The following is an 18629-nucleotide window of genomic DNA, read 5'->3' as shown; positions in this document are numbered from 1 at the left end:
CCTTCCATAACCTTTGCTACTGAGAATGGGATGTGTAGTCACCGGAAAGCACGATCTTCCCATAATGGCTGCCTTCCAGATTTTTTCAGATTTGAAAGAAGTTGCATGGGGGGCACCAGTATAAAAGAGCATCTGTGCTAAAAGCTTTGGAAGTCCTAAAGGACTGTTGTGTTGGAAGGAGAAAAGACCTGGGAATTGAGCCAGGTGGAAAGTGGGAAAGGTCTTTAAATATATTTAAAGTAACTATAATCATTTTCCAAAAAAACTACCAAGAGAATTACAGATCAAATACGCCTTTCACAATCTTGACAGTCGTAGTAGCAAACGTCTAGGTAAAGCATTCCACTCTTAAGCGGCAGGAATGCTTAAGAGTCGCAAAGCATCTTCTGTATCTCAACTGTGTAGTGTATATGATAATATGATCCTGCCTGCATCACTGACTTCTACCGATAGTATTTCTCTAGGAATTCAGTGCCAAAAAAGCCTAACGTTGAATTGCAATGAACTGCTTAAACCTCTCCGTGTTGCACTTTATCTGCCTTAAGATCACTTGCTAAATTTTGCACCCATTTCTTACTTCACCCTTAATAACAATATGCCACCAAACATTGCTTTTATTTGGCTATCGTTAAGCCTGTAAACACATTCCCACTTGAACTAAGATGCCCAAGTAGTGACACAGCCTACGATAATAAACCATGAAAAGCCTATGTGAATGAAACATCCTAGCTGCTTTCTTTTTATCACTTTGGGGTGAAGAAGGTTACATTTCTAGCTTCGCTTCCGAAAAGTCACACCCCTCCTCAATTTCCTTATGTCTCAAGCCCACTCTATCAAGCAACTCCGTTTAATCCTTCTATTTTAATACTGGTTATAATGTGAGCTTGCAGATAACACTTAACTGTGATTAACTTGCAGGCAGTTCTGACTGGATGCCCCCATACCCATGACAGAACAAGCTTAGTGAAGTATTTTACATATTCAGTTACTGATTTGCATTAGTAACTTGAGATGGCTGGACTCGTTTTTCTGAAGGCACCAGATAGATTCCCCAGACCATTCTCAATTCTGCATTTGTGAAGCTTTTTTGTCTGTTTGACGTGCTGATGGCCATGGATCAGAATGAGAGCGCCGAGTGCTCATTTTATGTGCAGCATATGCCACTAGTGTTCTACAGTGGTTTTGGTCACCTAGAGCTAAGTCACAATGAGGTTTTTTTTTACAATTTCAGCACAAACGTTATGCAAGGAGTTATCACTGTATAATGAGACATGCTAGAACCCTACTGAAATATACAGTAGAGGTACAATGCAGCCAGGGTACACATTAATTACTTGCCTAATCGTTCCAGCTGTAGATCATCTTTTAAGATTTTTCCATCTGTAGAGTAAATTTAACTACAAAGTTTTCTGTTGTGATTGGGAGTTTATCTTTGCTTTCCTGTTTTTGGGCAAAGCTTCTGAAGTCTTTGAAAATCTGCCTTTAAAAGTGCAATGTTTGACCCCACTGTTTAAGCCACTGCATAAAACTCATGGAGGTGGGCTATTCTGCTTATGTTTATTCCTCTAAAAATAGATGGAAGAATATTAGCAATGTTCTTGTCTGACTGTGTAATTGTGTTTTTATATCATCACTATCCTTAAAAAACACGCAGAGAGGATTATATTCCACTTTGAAATCTTAAGTGAAGACATCAAGAATAAATAAATATCATTAAATAATGATAGAGCATAATGAATCTGATTTAAGCACTGCATGCACATTAATTAATTATCGTGCAGAGCACTGCAATCAGTCATTCAGTCACAGGTTAAGGTAATCAAATACTGTTTTTGCTGTTGAAGAGGTTCCAGAACGTGGTCCCCAAAGATGCAAACACTGGGTTCTCACTAACTTAACAGGTTTTGTTCAGGGGAAAAAAAAAAAAAAATTAATCTGATTAAAATGTATTGGAGCAATCACAATGTATTTGTCTCTTAAATCCACTTAAACATCTGTGAAAATTAATATTCTGAAGGAAGAGAATATTAGAACAAAGTTGCTTTTCTTCTACTTTGAAATTAAATTAAAATATTGTGGTTGAAAAACACCATACGTGCACGTCATTGAGGATTTTACCCTTTTGTAGATATTTATATAAAAAAGGTCAACAGAAGTCTGCAAATTTGAGGACAATTAATATTGTTAAAACTATTTCATCTCTGTCCTACTTCCTCTTATATGACAACCTGATATTCACAGGGCTCACCTATGAGCTGCTGACTACTTCCGCAAATACTGATGTCCCGTAGTCTTTTGTGGAATCTGTTTTGGAGAAGCAATATAATAAAGATCCAAATGCAATAGATAGCCAAAGCTATAACATCTGGGTTTTTTGACACCAAGGAAGAACAAGACCTTTTTTGTTTGTAGTTCCATAGAGGCCCGTATCAACAGAAACTGCTGATGTTCAACATCCTTACAGTTCAATCTGATGTAAGAACAGATATGGCCACAGCTATAATAATAAAAAAAAACCCTATGTTTGTTATTTTTCCTGGAGTGTTCCAAGACTATTTAGAAGAATGACGGTATCACATGTAGCAAGCAAACAAACGCGTAAGAATGGGAGGTAATAAGCGCTCATCAGCATTTTCCTGACTAGTTTTAAAATCCTCTCAGGAGGAGAATGCTCATTCTCTCACCTGATAATCATGAAAACCTGTTTCAATCTACCCTTCAGTAGTCTACAAAACAAACTAGAAGGAGCGTTGACATACCTCATTTCATTTAAAGTATCCAGGCCTGTTTTTAGGAAATAATTTTAAAGAACAGAACATTAAACCATGCTGTTGTTAAATACTACTATTATTTGACAGTGACAGTGATGTGCAAAGTATTATCCACACACACACATTATTTCTGCACCTACAACCATATTGTTCAAATTGTTTCTGATGAAATGGTGGCCAGTGATTTAGGCAGCAGCTAAAAATTAAAAGTGCATACACCTTTTTCACCCTTTCACAAAATGTCAGTAGGTACGCTTGAAGTGCTGGGTTAAAGTGCAGTTTTCTGCAATTTCAATCAGTGGGTAAAGGCAAATACTGCCTTTTAAATTTTGTTTATTTGGCATCAGAAATAACAAAGACTGAAATGTAATGGAGACAAGTCATAATTTTTCTCAGCTCCTTTTTCCAAAGAATCAAGTTCTAATGTTATGGCATTGATTCTCATTCAGAGATGCTGAGTGAGAATCTGTAAAAAACGAAATCTTCAGTTTTGTATGAAAGCAGGAATTTCAAAATTGTGTAAAGAGAACCTAAATCCTGAAATACAGAGAAATGCCTGAGCATACACATTTCCAGTACCTTTGCTTTTGTTTTGGAAATAACAGTAGCCTGTAACGTGCTTGTCAATCTTTTTCATCAGTATAATAATACATAAGGATTCAGTATTATTTCCAAAGTTTGGTCTCTTTAGCATCTTCATAATTATTCAAATTGCTCCCTGCTAAGACCCAAAAATTCCAGAGCGTTGCCAGCCTTGAGTTTATCCTGTAAAAACAAAACATACGTATGTGTGTGCACATGTAAAACATACATATATGTTTTTGAGAGCTGAAATCATGTTTTAGTCAAGTGCTTTTACTCATGCTTTAAAATATTTCGGTGAATGCCTGAAACGACACTACGTGGCCTCTTCCAGTCTTTGCAGAAGTCAGTGTACTCCGTTAATTTTTCCACGTTTTATCTTGGGTCTAAAAATAGAGGCTTAAAATGGAAAAAGAACAAATATAAAGATTATACCTTCAGTTTACTGTTAAACTCTTCCACTGAATCAATCAATTTTCCAGGTTCCAGTTCCCCCAGTGGAAAAGGGTAATCTGTCCCCAAAATAACTTTGTCCTGGTAATAAAGAAACATGTTGTATATTCTGTAGTAAAATTAAATAATATAGTTGCACATACTTTCTGGAATTTTTAATAATACGCAGGAAATTACATGTATATATTGGACTGATTCATTACAAAAGAGGATGTGAAAATAATCTTTGGATTCCAGCCTTGATTAGGAAAAAACCATAGGTCTTGAAAGCAAGGACTCAGAGTTTTCTTTATTGTATGCGAGCAATATTGAGTAAATATTGGGTGCAGTTTGAAAAAAGTACTAGGTGTTTGTTAATGTTTTTGTAATGATGTCTAACTAACTGGTATATTTTTATTTTGATGCTCAGAAAGTTCAGAATGCAAATCCCAGGCACACGGAATGAGCGCGTATTGCTTGGATAAATATAATACAAGTGGTAGTTTCCTCCACAGACTGGTATTCTGTAATGTGGTGTGGCTTTGAAATGCATCAAGAAGGAATCTGTTGTTCATCTTCCCTATTACCAGTAGTTTCATGGTTATGTGGTCCCACAATTAAGTGGCCAATGAAGGGAGCATAGGCTTCTTCCTACTATTTATTGACTTACTTTTCAGTTCTTGTTCATGTTCGGGTAGGTTACTTGCATGCTCTGCACTGTTTATGCAGTCCGAAAAAGACAAAAAGCATGAGTGTGATCTTCTTTATAGATTGCCAAGTGACCTGCAAAAGCAGGCCAGAAAAAATATTGTATTTTACATTGCGTTCACGTGACTAACAGTAGGATGTCATTACTGCCAGCCTAGTACATGAATAAATAATTCCTGTGTGTAAACAAAATTTGAGCTAAACCATTTTTGGGGGGGAGATCCAACCTTGCTATAGGTTCTGACATATGAGAGCTAATTTCTTCAAGAATCTCAGGAAGTTTTCCACCAAACTCAGAGAAGACATTCGGGTTCTTAAATGCGAAATTCTTAGTTACACCTATGCATAAAATTATGTAACAAAAAATTCAAAACAATCAAAATTATCTTATGCGTGTCTTTTTTGAAAGTTGCAATAATTGCAACCTGAAGCTACACTGAAGCTCCTTGAGGCAGGGGACAATGTAGAACTACTACAGGCATTTAAATAGAAATAATCTATTTAATTTAACTAGTATTCGGCTTCAGCTAATAAGACCAAAGACCTCATTTACCAAATTTCATATTTTTGGGAAGTCTGTAATTTTTAAAAATTTCATTATGTTTGACTGGGATTGGGTATTAGCTGTGAATTTGAAAAATGTATCTGAGGATATGAGGGACGTGATTCGATTTGTTTCTGAAGGCGACGGTCAGCTAAAAGAAAATTCAGTACTAATTTGTATGCGTTATTCCCTTCAGAGATTGAAACCGATCAGAAACAGGCAAATCCTCAGTAGGTCCACATTGCTACAGGTTCATTTTATCACTGAAATTGTATTTCCTCACATTATCTACCTTAGAGAGTGAATGTTTTATACACAAATGTTGAACAGTGAATGTTGCCAACTCTCTTGATTTTATCCTAAGTCCATTTTCCTTTAAGCTTCATCTCCTGGAGAGTTAGGACTATTTGAAAACCATAGTTTTCATTAAAAGTTTTCATAGTTTTCATTTTTAAAATATCTCATGAATTTGAAGCCAAGCTCATGAATTTTTGGGTGGTGGTTATAGCATTTGAACTCAGCTATGCTGAAATAGTGCAAAGAAAATGTATTGTAGATATTTTATGAAATGATTTATTTTTCTTATTTGTAAATGATGTTTATTAATTTTATTTCCAGTAGATGTCACCCAAGAGTCTCTGAAAGAACCTATATAGAACTGTATGGGAAAACTCAGTAGAAGATACATATTCAATTGTTCTGTCCTATATTGTTGCAATATAATTTATTATAGAAGTCTTACCGTAAGGTTAGAGTTGGAGAATTTATATTCCTTTGTCTAATATAAATCAAATTCTGAGTGTAGATTAGACCGAAAATATATTTGGATGTGCATATAAACGTTTAGGCAACTAACGACATTCTTTTATTTATAATAGTCTATCTGATACCAATACATTTTCTGCACGTATGTAAAACAAATGTATGCCATATAGGAAAGAATCAAAACCATGCTCGGTTTATAAGAGAAAACAGATTTCTTGGTAAAGGAAACAGAAATCTAGTGCCTTCCTAGATGGTTATTAGTCAAGGTTAACTAAGCCAGGAAGGTTCTTATGTTCTTCTTTACATTTCCCATATACCAGAACAGAAACAAATGCCACCCCCTCCTTGGAATAATCTGTATCTATTATCTCAGTTATCTTTTTATTTTCCTTTCAAGTGTTTCACAGCCAATCATGTTCTAGTCGTTAGCAGTAAAACTAAGAGCTATACGTTAATGAGAAAATCTAGAATTAGCATTGTTGCTCTGCTGTAGGTGATACTAGGCTATTCATTGAAACTCTCTGAGCTTCAGTTTTGTCCCATCTATAAAGTGAGGATTACAATACCCGTGTTTAGCAGCCAGCCTCAGATAAGTACTGTGAAGTCTCTGTAGAAAAATACTCCTAACATACTATTTATTGTCACATTATTCCAAAGGAGACCACAACATCTGTTTTCAATGGAGGATTTATAGTGTGGTATCTTAATAATTCATTTCTCCTTTTAGAAAGGCACGTATTTGCAGTGATTAACCTCAGCAGACTCTTCTGCTTAACAGAACTGCCAAAGATTTTTTTTCACAGTAGTAGGGACCTGACTCTTAAAAAGAATCTCAAAGAGCATCAATCATGAGTTCTTTCTTTTACAGTAGTGATGCACCTTGGATCTCATCTTCTTTCCTACTATTAGGATACACCTCAAGAAAGGCCAGATTGTTGCAGCCTGTTCAGCTCTGACTTCTGGCCAGAGCATGTTTTACATTCTGATGATGGCTCTTGAGGAATCACCATGGGGAACGTTTTGTAGAGATAGACTGAACCATTTAATCCCCCGTCAGCCTAGTTCTTCACTCTTTATAGCCATATTAGCTGTAGTTGTGTTCACTGCACTGCATGCTACCTGATCACGGAGGAGGGAAGGAACGCAGCAATTTTGCAGTCCTACACAATTCTTTCTCAGAAACGAATACTTCTGCTTCCTTTAACTGGTATAGGCTCTGGAGTACAAATTAATCTGCACCCCAAATTAAGAAAGGATGAAGTTAAAGGCACGTGACTCCTAAGAGCTGTCACTAGATTTTAATATTCATATACTCAAAGCCAACGCATCACACTCTGATGTCAGGTAATGGCTAATCCCTAAGGATCTTAAGCCACGTCTAGGCACATCTTTACACGCACCTGATGCCCTGCCTGCCCAGCTCTCAGCTATTCTCTAGAGAGCTGTCCTATTTCAAACCTCAGCTGGCAAAGTTACAATGTGATCCTCAAGACCCAATCACTCTGTTTTTAGCCCAGCATGTATTCATCTTATATTTATTATTCTGCCAACACTCATGATTTCATGGAAAATATTGAGATACTTGGTGGATTTTTTTTAAGCCCTTGACCTTTGGAAAGTTATTATGTGAGAATGTCAGCTTTCACCGGAAAACAAAGGAAGTTTTTACTCCTCATTGTTACAAAGGAAAGCTTGAAAACAATACGTGAGTGTTTTTTCAAGGATAAAACGTCTTAGGCTATGAAAAAGAACCCATAATGTACTGTTTCTTAAATTCTTTTGATTGTTAAAAGCATTTACATTTTTGAGATGACTCATGACTTTTCAGCACTGCGGTTGCGGAATGTCACAGCAAGAAGCCTAATCTGCTGCTTATTTAGATACATACATCTCCTTATCCCCTTTCACTATGAGAAAGACAGAAAGAAGTCTCATTCCAGTGAGACTACTCAGTAATTTGAATGATACGTTGCTTTATAAATTGCCTTACTGGAATAAGACTTCCTTCTTTCTTGACAAATTTTGCCATTAGTGAAACACTATCTTCGAGCACTTCTTCTTGACAGTCTAATTTATTGTCATTAAAATAATTAAATAGTTTTTCATTATATATGCTCAACACTTTCCCTGCCTGAAATAATTTCTGCAGCTTATGTATTTAGCTAATTCTATAGACTTCCAATTTCTCTGAGGCACTGTGGAGTAAAGCCTGGATTTCAATCTGTTATTTTTTCCAAATCTTCTGAAACAGCCCAGAATTCTGTTCCCACATCATCTTATGAGTGCCATCCTGGATAAGGACTCCTTTGAGTAGGGGAATATTAAAATAATGTAAAACTGGCATGGCTAATTCTATTACCAGCACATGGCTCACTCAAATATAAAGTCATGTCACTGTTAAGACTACGTCTGCTCACGTAGATAAAACAGGCTGTAGGTTGTCTTCTGGTCTCAGGTTCTTTTCCCTCTCCAAGACAGGATGGCTGCAATTGTTCTGCTTAGGTGTTTGTATTAACGTATGCTTGATAATGCAAAGATACAAAGGTTCTGTGAAGGAGACACTGCACATGAAGACACATGCTGAAAAGGTGGAGAAGGGAGATTTACTCCTCACTAGAGTTGTCAACTAGACAATCAAGTACAGATGATACCCAATCTAGCAAAGAAAGTTGCATCTTATGAAACTAATTATTTTACTGAGCAAAGCAGGACTGTCTTCTAAATAGGAGAGAAAGAAACAGGTACCGGGGAGAAAGATTATATTGATCTAACTCCCCCATAAGGCTTTTAGAACGGTAATTAAAAAAAAAAAAAAAAAAAAAGCTAGCACCAATAAAAGGTTCTGTCTAACAGATGCAATCTGAGAGGGCATCCCTGACCTTTAGCAAACGGCCAGTGCTTCAGTACCTTCTCCAGAACGTTCAAAGGGTAACAAAACTTAGCCCCACAGAGGCTGCTTAGGTCAAACGATGACTTGCTACCGCATAAGGAAAAGTGCCTTCCAAGGACCATTGTTAACCAGGAAGGTTCTTTGGCAGTGGACTAGGGAGATGCTTGAGACACTGTGTATTGAATATGCTTATGGAGAGTCCTGGGACAAGAAAGTCATTGACAGAGCTTGCATTTCTATTTTTCTCACCTTGTAGGTATCTGTCTGCTAGCTGCAGAAACTCCATGAGTTTCAGAGATCAGGACACAAATACAGGGCTTTTGTTAATTCCTCATGAGCTACTGAGAGTTGGCCTGAGTGATGCCATCCTCAACCCCTTCCTGAGCATTTACTAATAAGGAGGAATTATTTGAAACATTACAATGATTGTCTTGGATGTTTCTGTCCCACACTGTATCTGACTTAAACAAGCTGCTAAACTACTAAGATTTACTCACTTTCTACTATAACAATTAAAATATTTTGCCATCTATGACATTTAATGTGTTACTCAAGATCCCCCCCAAAACTCTTTATTGCTGATGTTGTTCTGCCTACATCTTCCCAAGCAGAAATACTATTTCATTTCCTCAAGTATACCCTTGAATTTGAAAACTAAGCCATTTGAAAACAAGGCTCCAAATAAGGCAATCTTTGCTTGCAGTCCTATCCTGACCAACCTCACCCAAGGCACTAGCCTCACTGAAGTGAAGTTCACAGTGCATGATTTCGTGGATTAAAACCACCATTTCAAGAACTCCATGTTGCAGGAACATTATCAACATGCAGAAATACATCAGTTTATAATAGCCTGGGTTCTGGTTTTACTGAATGTGCTTCTTTCGGCTCTTTTCTCTTGTTTTGCTTTTTCTTAGAGACAGAATTAAATATAGAATGACTCGCCTGCCTCTGGAAGCATTAAAACTCACCTCTCCTATTACATCTGTTAGTAGCCTCAGTGCACCACGATCATGGACAAGAGAGTCTGTATAAAATGAACCAAGGTACTTTCTTGGATCCACCTTATTATCCACTGCACACAAATCAGGGCGCACATTGAATCCATGGGAGATTCGCCCCACTGTGTATGGAAAAGTTCCACCTGCAAGGAGACATTTTTAGTAACAGAAGCTAAATATATATAGGGGAAAAGCCGCATTACCAGCACAAAGATCCCCAAGTATGGTTGTCAGTTACTTAGAAAAAATGTGTTCTGTACCTGCCATATTTCTACTCCTTCCCTCTCATCACCTTCCTTTTCTCTCTTCTGCGACTCTTCATTACAGGGAGCCCCAAATTCTTGCTGCTGCCTCCTTGTCCCTTTCCCTAATCATTTCAATTAACTCCTGCCTCCCTTAACTTCTCTCCCTTCCTCTTTGCTTCCTCTTAAAGGCTACCTTAATAGCTGAAACGCTGGCTGAAGAGTGTTCATATGAGCAACGTAGCTAGCAGATATCCTCACTCTCTGGGGTAAGAGTACTCAGCGGGCGTCAGGCTTAGACCGATAACCCCATCAGCCGGCATATCAGAAAATACAACTGTACCAGGTTCGACTACAGTTTCACGAGGTATATTACTTACCTCCATGTGCAAAGCAAACTTTCAGCTTAGGAAATTTTTCAAAGATTCCTCCCATAATCATGGAGCAAATGGCTATGGTTGTTTCTGCTGGCATGCCTAACAACACAAAAAAAAAAACTTTATCATATATTTGGCAAAGATTGAGTGTTAAATGTTATCCTCAACAGGCCTTGAAGCTAGCGCAAAAATGACAGTTACAGTGCAGCTGGTGAAATTTATGCATTGTTTCCATTAGCGGAACACTGAACTGAGCATTAATTAACCGTAATGAGAACACAGGACTAGAAGCTAAGATTTTCTGAATTCAAAGCCCAGTTTCTATCCCAGACTGCTAGGACAGCTGGCTGGCAGGTTGGATATACGCTCAGCTGCATGGTATAGGCTTGGTTCCCCAGTTATCCTCACTCAAAGACTGATCTGGAATATGCCACGTTCTCTTCTCCCCTGTGCTCGTGGGTTTCCTTTGTGTGGAAAGTGGGGCGGATATGTTGGTGGCTATTCCAACGTGGAATTGGGGTTTGGTTGTGACCTGGTGCCAGTGCCCGCAGTTAAGACAGAATCTCTGTCTCTCTTTGCCTTTGGGTGCCTAGAGTTAGGAACCTACGAGCAGTTAAGGTTCCTAAGACAGGCTTCAGTTTCGGAGTATACCTAATGTATTTACAATATCATGTCATTTAAGTGTCTAACTTTAGACATCCAGCTTGGAAATTAGGAGCTATGATGTGAGTACTCTTATATGGGAGTATCAATACCTATCCAGCTTAATGGAATGACTTTGATTCATGTTTGTACATCCTTTGAGATGCAAAGCCTTATACACTTACTAGGAGAATCTTCTTTTAGATTATTACACCTTGTTAAGTAAATGTAACAACTTTAATCTCTTCTGAAGTCTGTGTTGTTGAGCCTGCTCTGATTAAGACCAACTGATATTGTTTTGAAATAATACAGTGGTGACTGGAACACTTAAGATTTTCCAGCATATATTGCATAAAACTCCCAGTTCTGTTCAGAATATTTCTACTGGAGTCAGAGGAATTTCACCATGCAAAACAAAATAAGTGAGGGTAGAATCTGGCCTAAGCATTTCTAAGTAGCTTTTCCCTGTTAGGCTCTGTGTTATTCAGTGTTGTTCTGATATATCTAGCAAGTAGGGGAACAATAGGAACTACATAATTCCCTTTCAACTACATATCTGGGGAGTTTCCAAAGTACACGCTGTTTGAGCTGTAATAGTTCAAGTGAACTTAAATTCAATATACTTCCTGATCAACCTATTTCCAAGAAACAATCCTAAGAAATTCCAGGAAATAATTTTTGTTTTTGCCTACTCTCCCTGTCCTTCTTCGACTCAAAATTCTTTTTTGGGAGCGTTCTCATTTTAGAGGGAGTTGACTTTTCCCTTGTCATTTGCTCTCTTTGTACTTGGGAGACGAGAATACCAGAGTCTGTTGCTCGTCTTACTCATTTTAGTTCTGGATATAAAAAGATTAGGCAAACTATGCAGGCTTAGAAAAAGGGACTGCTGAATTTCCACAACAGCCTTAATGGTAGCGTTAGATGTAAAAAACAGATTTATAAAAAAATCTTGTAGTTTTCCTGTGCGCTAGCACCTTTGCAAAAATATCCTGGGCTTGATTCAGTAACAGTTTGTATATACAGATTAAGCAATACACTCACCTACCAGCCAGGGAAGCCAGTACTTGGACATCCTTCCATCTGTCTGCATGTCCCAGGGATGCACAAAGAGACAGCAATTTAATTGTTCAGCTGCCTTTAGCAAAGGGAAAAAATGTTAATCCTGACTTAGTCGTACCAAAACGTACCTACGTTCTTAGCCATGCTTTAAAGACTACCTGCAAAATTGTACTGAACATCAAATTATTAGTGATGAAAACAGTCCCAGAACTGAAAACCATATGCAATAGTAGGTTGTATTTACTCTTCTGGTCCATATCCTGAAGTCCTCATTCACATTCAAAATTCTTATTTGGACTACTGCTGCGGAAACACTGATGGTAATATTTTATTACTAAGCCAAAGTGCTCCTCAGATTAATGTAGCGCAAAAATGCTTTTTTAGCTGTGGGCATGTCAGTCATCCTACAGGATAAAACTCAGTTCAAACTAGTTTTCTTTTGGTTTCATTTAAGATATGATGATGAATTCTCAGAATATTTTCTAGATCAGAATGGTTTTACAGAAGTGTTCCAGCTGCATTCAGGAATTTTCATTGCTATTGCACCACAATTGGCCCCTTTGGCTTGCTGCCTGGCTAAACAAATATTAAACCCCTTTCTAATTTACCCTAACAGTTAGAAATCTGGTTGCATTCTCATCAGTAATCCATCTCCACTCAAGTACATTAAATTTGCCAAAACTGCTGACAATTTTGGAAAGGAAAACAGAGGAACGATATGAGATACTGATCCTGATTGAGTTATTTAACTATATGCTTAAATTGAGGTATATAGTCATCAGCGCCATTCATATGCTTAACGAAGATTAAACAGCTTCATTTTGTCAGTTGTATTTCTGGACCTCCTCTTGTTGCTAAGGAGATTATCACAAGGTTGAATCCTTTGGGTTTATTTACCATTAAATGAATAAATAAAGCTCTAACTTGTGGATTCTAGGGAGTAATTGTCATCTAGATTTGTAAATTAAAACCAGCAATTCAATAACTGTGTTGATGGATTGGTAAAGTTCATTATCAAATATGGTTTTATTTCATAATCTTTATTATCCAAAGACGTTTCTACAAGTGATAGAGGTTACTTCCTACAAGTGTTAAACATAAGCTGAAGAATGTATGCATCTCCAAAAGTGGAAGTTGATAACAGACTGTGTGTGACCATAAAACCAAATAAATGCTGCACTAACAGAATTCTTGAATAAATTGAGAGTTTTGAAAAATACCCTCTATGAATCAATTTCAAGGTGACAGCTATAATAACCTCCGAAACAGAGACAGAACATACATTGATTAAATCCCATCATTTAGACAAACAAAGAGTCCCCATCTGGACGTCAGGCTGTTTAAGAAGTGCAGTCTATGAACTCATTTTACAATCAATACATTCAGTTTGGAAATTTTGGCCCTATTTGCGTGAGTCTGGGCGGTACTTTGGCTCTATAGGTATCTTGCCCTGACCATCTCAGAAAATCTCAGTGAGTTTTTTCAATTACTCGATAAGATTGGCTGTAATAACTTGAACACAAAAGCAAACACAGGACTAAGTAAGTGCCTTATTTGATACTGCACTTACTCTCAGAAAGCAAGATGGCAATTCTTTACAGTGAACACTTGTATCATAAAAATATTTTATTATTAATTTTATAAAGTATGTTTCAGAATGTTCTATTTCATATTATTGTCATTATATCCTGTAATGAATTATCATATATAATTAAAACTGAGGTTCTCTGATCACTGAGGATTAGTCAGCTGTAACTGCATGGGGGGCAAATGGGTTTGGGCCTGAAAAATGCCAATTTTACATCATCTGAATCTCAAAACTCACTGATTTCACTTGACTGAGTAAGAAATTTGGGATCAAACACTTACAGAGTCCTAAGAACTGGATGCTGTTCCATTGGTAATGGGGCTGGATTAATGAATCCACAGATAAAACACATTTGAGGTGCACTTTAAAATCCTTTCTTTAAAAAATACTGTGCAATTTTAAATGAATATTCTTATTAGCTTGATTTTCCAATCATTAAAGAAAATTAGTGAGACTGTTTTGTAAATGTTCCTTCATTTACACTAAGCCGACTGGAAGGATCAATTGTTTTAATGCACCTACAAATATAGCTGATGACTGAATATGTCCCAAGGTAATTTTAGATAGAATTCCGTGTCACAGAATTCCCACCAAATAAGCAGAGAAACATTTACTCACAGCATAGATATCATACATTTCTGGTGCATTCAGGTCCCATTCATTGACATGAGATCCTATTTGTACTCCAGGAAATCCAAGTTCATTCACACAACGATGCATTTCCTTCACAGCCAGGTCTGGAGCTTGCAAAGGTAATGTACCCAAGCCAATAAACCTCTTGGGGTACTTTTTTACTGTAGCAGCTAAGTCATTATTTAATATCTGGGATAGATCTAAAGTGTCCTGAGGCTTGGCCTGGTGTGATATTAAGCAGAATAATACATTAAAACATAGTTTTCAAATGTTATCACCTTTGGAAAATACTGGGTAAATGTCACTGCAAACAATACAGAGAGAAGGCTTTAACCTAAACTTTTACGTTACAGTTCTGAATGACTGGAAACCAGCAGGACTAAATTCTGCCTCACTTTAAATCCTCTGGGTACAGTTCTTCTTTTCTTGAATATAATATCAACTGCTTTAGCCTTTATCGCTCAGAATGAGTGTAATCTAGCCCAGCTTGCTGATGCCCTTAAGTATCTGGTCCTTTTGTTTCAAACAGTCCTCTGGTTTTGATTACACAAATGCAAAAACCTGAGCATATCTTTTTTCAAACACAGCAATGAACATTTACGCTCCTATTACTGGAGCTGGAAAGATAAAAAACAAGAAATGCGGGATGCTATAGCATGGCAATTTTATAGAGAAAACTCGAGCAAAGCTCTCTAACATTTAGAAAGAGGAAGTCATATTTCTAATGAGGGAACTACAATATCCATGCAATTAACTAGTTTCCTGATTTTTTTTTCCCCCTAGAACATATTGAAGGAAAAAATTCTCATAAACATCAACATAAAATTGTAAAGATATGTCACCCAAAAAGAAATGCTGAAGATCAGTGATGCTACTTATATCTGGGCTTAACACCATGTTTTTTAATGCAGGATACTTGTTTACATATCACAGCTTGATTTCTACAAGCAGCTAAATAGTCAAATTGAGAATATATTTAGAACACCATTTGCTATGATTTATCTTCTCAGACTGTTTTTATTTCTTTGGTGCGTTCAAATCACAATGCATAGAATATATTTAAATTGCTTGTGAATTTTAAGATGCAAAGTATTCCGAGTCAGTCAGTTATCCTCCCCCAGCACATTTAACAGAAAGGGGGATTAGGCCACAAATATATCTTTTACTTCTTCTTTTCATGAGAAAATAGTGATTAATATCTAACTTCCATGGAATCGATCCATATATATTTTCCTGCTAAATGATGGATTCGTGCTCCATGCTTGCAGCTACTCCTGATAAAGTCCCCAGCAGAAATTCTGTTGCTGTCTCATTCTTTTTTCTGAGCGTACTCCAGAGTGGAGCTTTGCCAGGACATCCTGCTGGCTCTTCCAATATTTGGACTATTTTGTCTTTTGTTTTTCACAGCAGAACAGTTCCCCATTTACTTCAGGGATCTAACAACTACTTTAATCACCTCATTCACAGGAGGTTGCACTTTATTTTTAAGATATCTTGTAATATCTACGAGTTACAGAATATGCTAGTAGGAACCTACCCAGTAGCTGAACATTACAGGGACTGTAGAAAGAACTTGGACGGTGACACCTGTGAAAGAAAACAGCAGTTATTAATGTTACATATATACCTTTTTTTTTTGTTTTGTTGTAAAATGCTAAAAACAAGAAAGGACTTTGGTTTGAAAGGCAAAGGCCTAGTAATTTAAAGGTTTAAATGTAAGAAAAAATGATTTATCGTTGGCATGGATAGAGTCTGCTTTTTGCTAATGGAGGGTCATGGTAATACATCTTGTGGTGTATCAGTTTATTACAACTGGAATATTTTTGCTAAGTAGAAAGAAAAAGAACGCTTTCATACTTTTGTGAAACTAAGTATTTTGATTTTAAAGTTGTTGCTATGCCATGTGTAAAATTAAGTAAAATAGCCATTTAATGTTACTATGACATGAATGAACGTGAAGTTATGTTAAGCCAATAGAACGCAGTATCTCAGGTTTACTGTGGGGTCATGTTTATCACCTACATTTCATAAATAAATACGTAAATTTGCTCAAAGATAAAAAGGTTGTTAAAGAATGTTTTTCTAAGTGCTTCCCAAAGTGATATTGTGATGGGTTTGATTCACCTGTTTCTGGACTACTGAGGTTTTAAGGATGAAAAAGTTTGTCTTTTGTTAGAAATAACTTTGATTTTAACAATAAAGAGAATTAACTTCTATTTTGTTAAGTTTCTGTTCAAATAAAACTCCCCACCATAATTTTGTGTGTGACTTTATACAGGAATGAACCTACCAAACCTAGCAAATTAACAATAGAAGGAATAAGCAACAATTAGGAATTCACTAAACAGTTAAATCGAAAAATGTAATTACCGATCTGATTGTGGCTTCCTCTCCTATCATCACATTTCATGGGCATATTTGCAAGGCTTTTGAAAATTTAACATAGTTGTTAAAAATGAAATTACTGATATAAAAGAAGGCAGAAAAATCCTATGAAAATCCTATGAAAATTTCTTTTAATTTCTTTAATTTCTTGCCAAAGCGCTCCAACGTTTAACACAATGACTTTATCTTTCTTCTCACTAAGAGCTTTAAGAAGTAACAGAGAAAGCTAACTAAGGCAGCTGTCTTGCAAGATTTGATTAACATTACAGGCAGCAGGATGGCAGGGACCAAAGGGTTAGATCTACAAAATGACATAGATATTTAAGTATAGCCTAACTTATGATTCAGATGCCCAGAATTTAGACCCTTGCACTAAGCATCTCCCATTTTTCCCCAAATGCAAAGCATATGGAAGAGCACTGAAGTCTTGATCCCTAGTTCACTGTATTCTCTGCCAGTATATTACTGGACACTTAGTAATTTTGAGAACATTCCCCATGTTTTCCGCAGATAAGCGTTGCATCTGGTTCCAATCCCATTTTACACTTTTCAGCAAAGCCCTTTATTCCACCCAGCTGCTTTTCTTAATAATCCTTTCCTACTTAGGTTTTCTAAAAAAATTGTAATAAAGTTTTTCACATTTCCTTCCTAAGGACAAGTTGTAACTTGTATTACTTAGGACAGTGCACAATTCTTTCTCTATTTTGCTGTTACTGACTCGTGTGTTGATGCATATTTCCATTGCATTTGATCCCACTGATTGCTTTGGAATACCATACTGCTTTAATAGTAACAGCAGTCTGTCTCTCTATGTGATCCTGTTTACCAAACTGTTTCCTTGCTCTCTCCTGCATTTCTCTTCCCCATTCCCCTAGGAGTCATTAATTGTTAGAATCTGCTTGATGTTTTTGGATTGAATTATTCAAATTCCTTTTTCATGCAAATTCATTTCTTTTACTCCTAGTTTCTGATCAGCTTGTCCTGAAGGCATGACACAGATGTCCAAGTATTTTTCAATATTAATTGATCACAAAATGAACTTTGACTAGTTAGTACTCCATATCCCTTTTAACTTTGTTATTTACTTCTTCTTGTGACTGATATGCAACCAAGTCAGCAGTTAGGAGCCTCAGCGGTCTGATTTTTAAAGTAAAACAGCATGATCCTCGACTTAAGAGGACTAGTGTCAGATTTCTTGAGTCATAGGATAATTCCTAGAATCCAGAATTCTGCCTTCCATATTTGGTAGGGAGAGAGCTTTTTAACATCATACTGACATTCCAGTTTTTTGAAAGGTGAACTACAAGACAAATGCAACACAAGTCTTGAAGGTAGCTTTCTATGCTGAACATTCTCAGACAGTAGAGTTAGGAAGAAGATGGATCAGCACAGAAAAAAACTCTATTTAAAAAATGATTTCCCTTAGCTTTCAGAATCCTCTCCATGCAGTCTGATTAGCAGATGATATACCGTTAACGGCAGGCATGTCATTACTAACTGCACCACTGTGATGACACACAGAACTGCATTTTACTATGTCTATGTCATAGCTGAAGCAGGAAGCATCTCTTCAGAGGGTTTTCCAAGATAAAAATAATAAGAAAAGGCAGTTAGGATTAACTGGAAGATTTCCTCCACCAAAACTGCGATGATTTGTGTCACAGAACCGTGATGTTAGTTGCCTTTACAGCTTGTTTTAGTGAGTGGTTCAAAACACAGGCTTGTATGCTGACTGGACCTATGACATATGATTACGAGAACTAATTTCTTGTCTTCAGTACATTGGCTACCATTTCTTACCACTGGCAGGATTTCTAGAGCATTGCACAAACAAAGCCTTTTAGCAACCAAGGTCCAAGCCATCCAATCTCTCTTGAGTTAACAACACCTTACAATGACTGACACTAGTTTTGTTCAGCTAGGAGACTCCCTGCATCTTTGTTCCAAAATTGTGACATGTTTGGGGGGGTTAATGTTTTGCACATAATCTACCTTGTTTTTTGTTACACAAAG

General features: G+C 36.9%; 1 protein-coding gene across 8 annotated transcripts in view; it reads right to left on the bottom strand.

Moving 5' to 3' along the window:
* Positions 1-2338: 2338 nt before the first annotated feature.
* ACMSD (aminocarboxymuconate semialdehyde decarboxylase) overlaps positions 2339-18629 on the bottom strand; it is a 39047-nt gene continuing 22756 nt past the window's right edge. For 6 of the 8 annotated variants that reach the window (XM_068949202.1, XM_068949203.1, XM_009677415.2 and 3 more), the window contains 7 exons: positions 15769-15818; positions 14217-14453; positions 11993-12086; positions 10313-10408; positions 9661-9833; positions 3789-3887; positions 2339-3536 (listed from right to left, as the gene is read on the bottom strand). In XM_068949202.1, the coding sequence (XP_068805303.1) occupies positions 3474-3536; positions 3789-3887; positions 9661-9833; positions 10313-10408; positions 11993-12086; positions 14217-14453; positions 15769-15818 (812 nt within the window). In that variant the 3' untranslated portion in view covers positions 2339-3473. The other 2 variants (XM_009677413.2, XM_009677411.2) reach the window with 2 other exon arrangements.

This window comes from Struthio camelus, chromosome 6 (genome assembly GCF_040807025.1).
Source record: "Struthio camelus isolate bStrCam1 chromosome 6, bStrCam1.hap1, whole genome shotgun sequence".
Taxonomy (NCBI): domain Eukaryota; kingdom Metazoa; phylum Chordata; class Aves; order Struthioniformes; family Struthionidae; genus Struthio; species Struthio camelus.
Note: the sequence above shows the minus strand (reverse complement) of the source record. Positions and strands in the feature narration are given on the sequence as shown.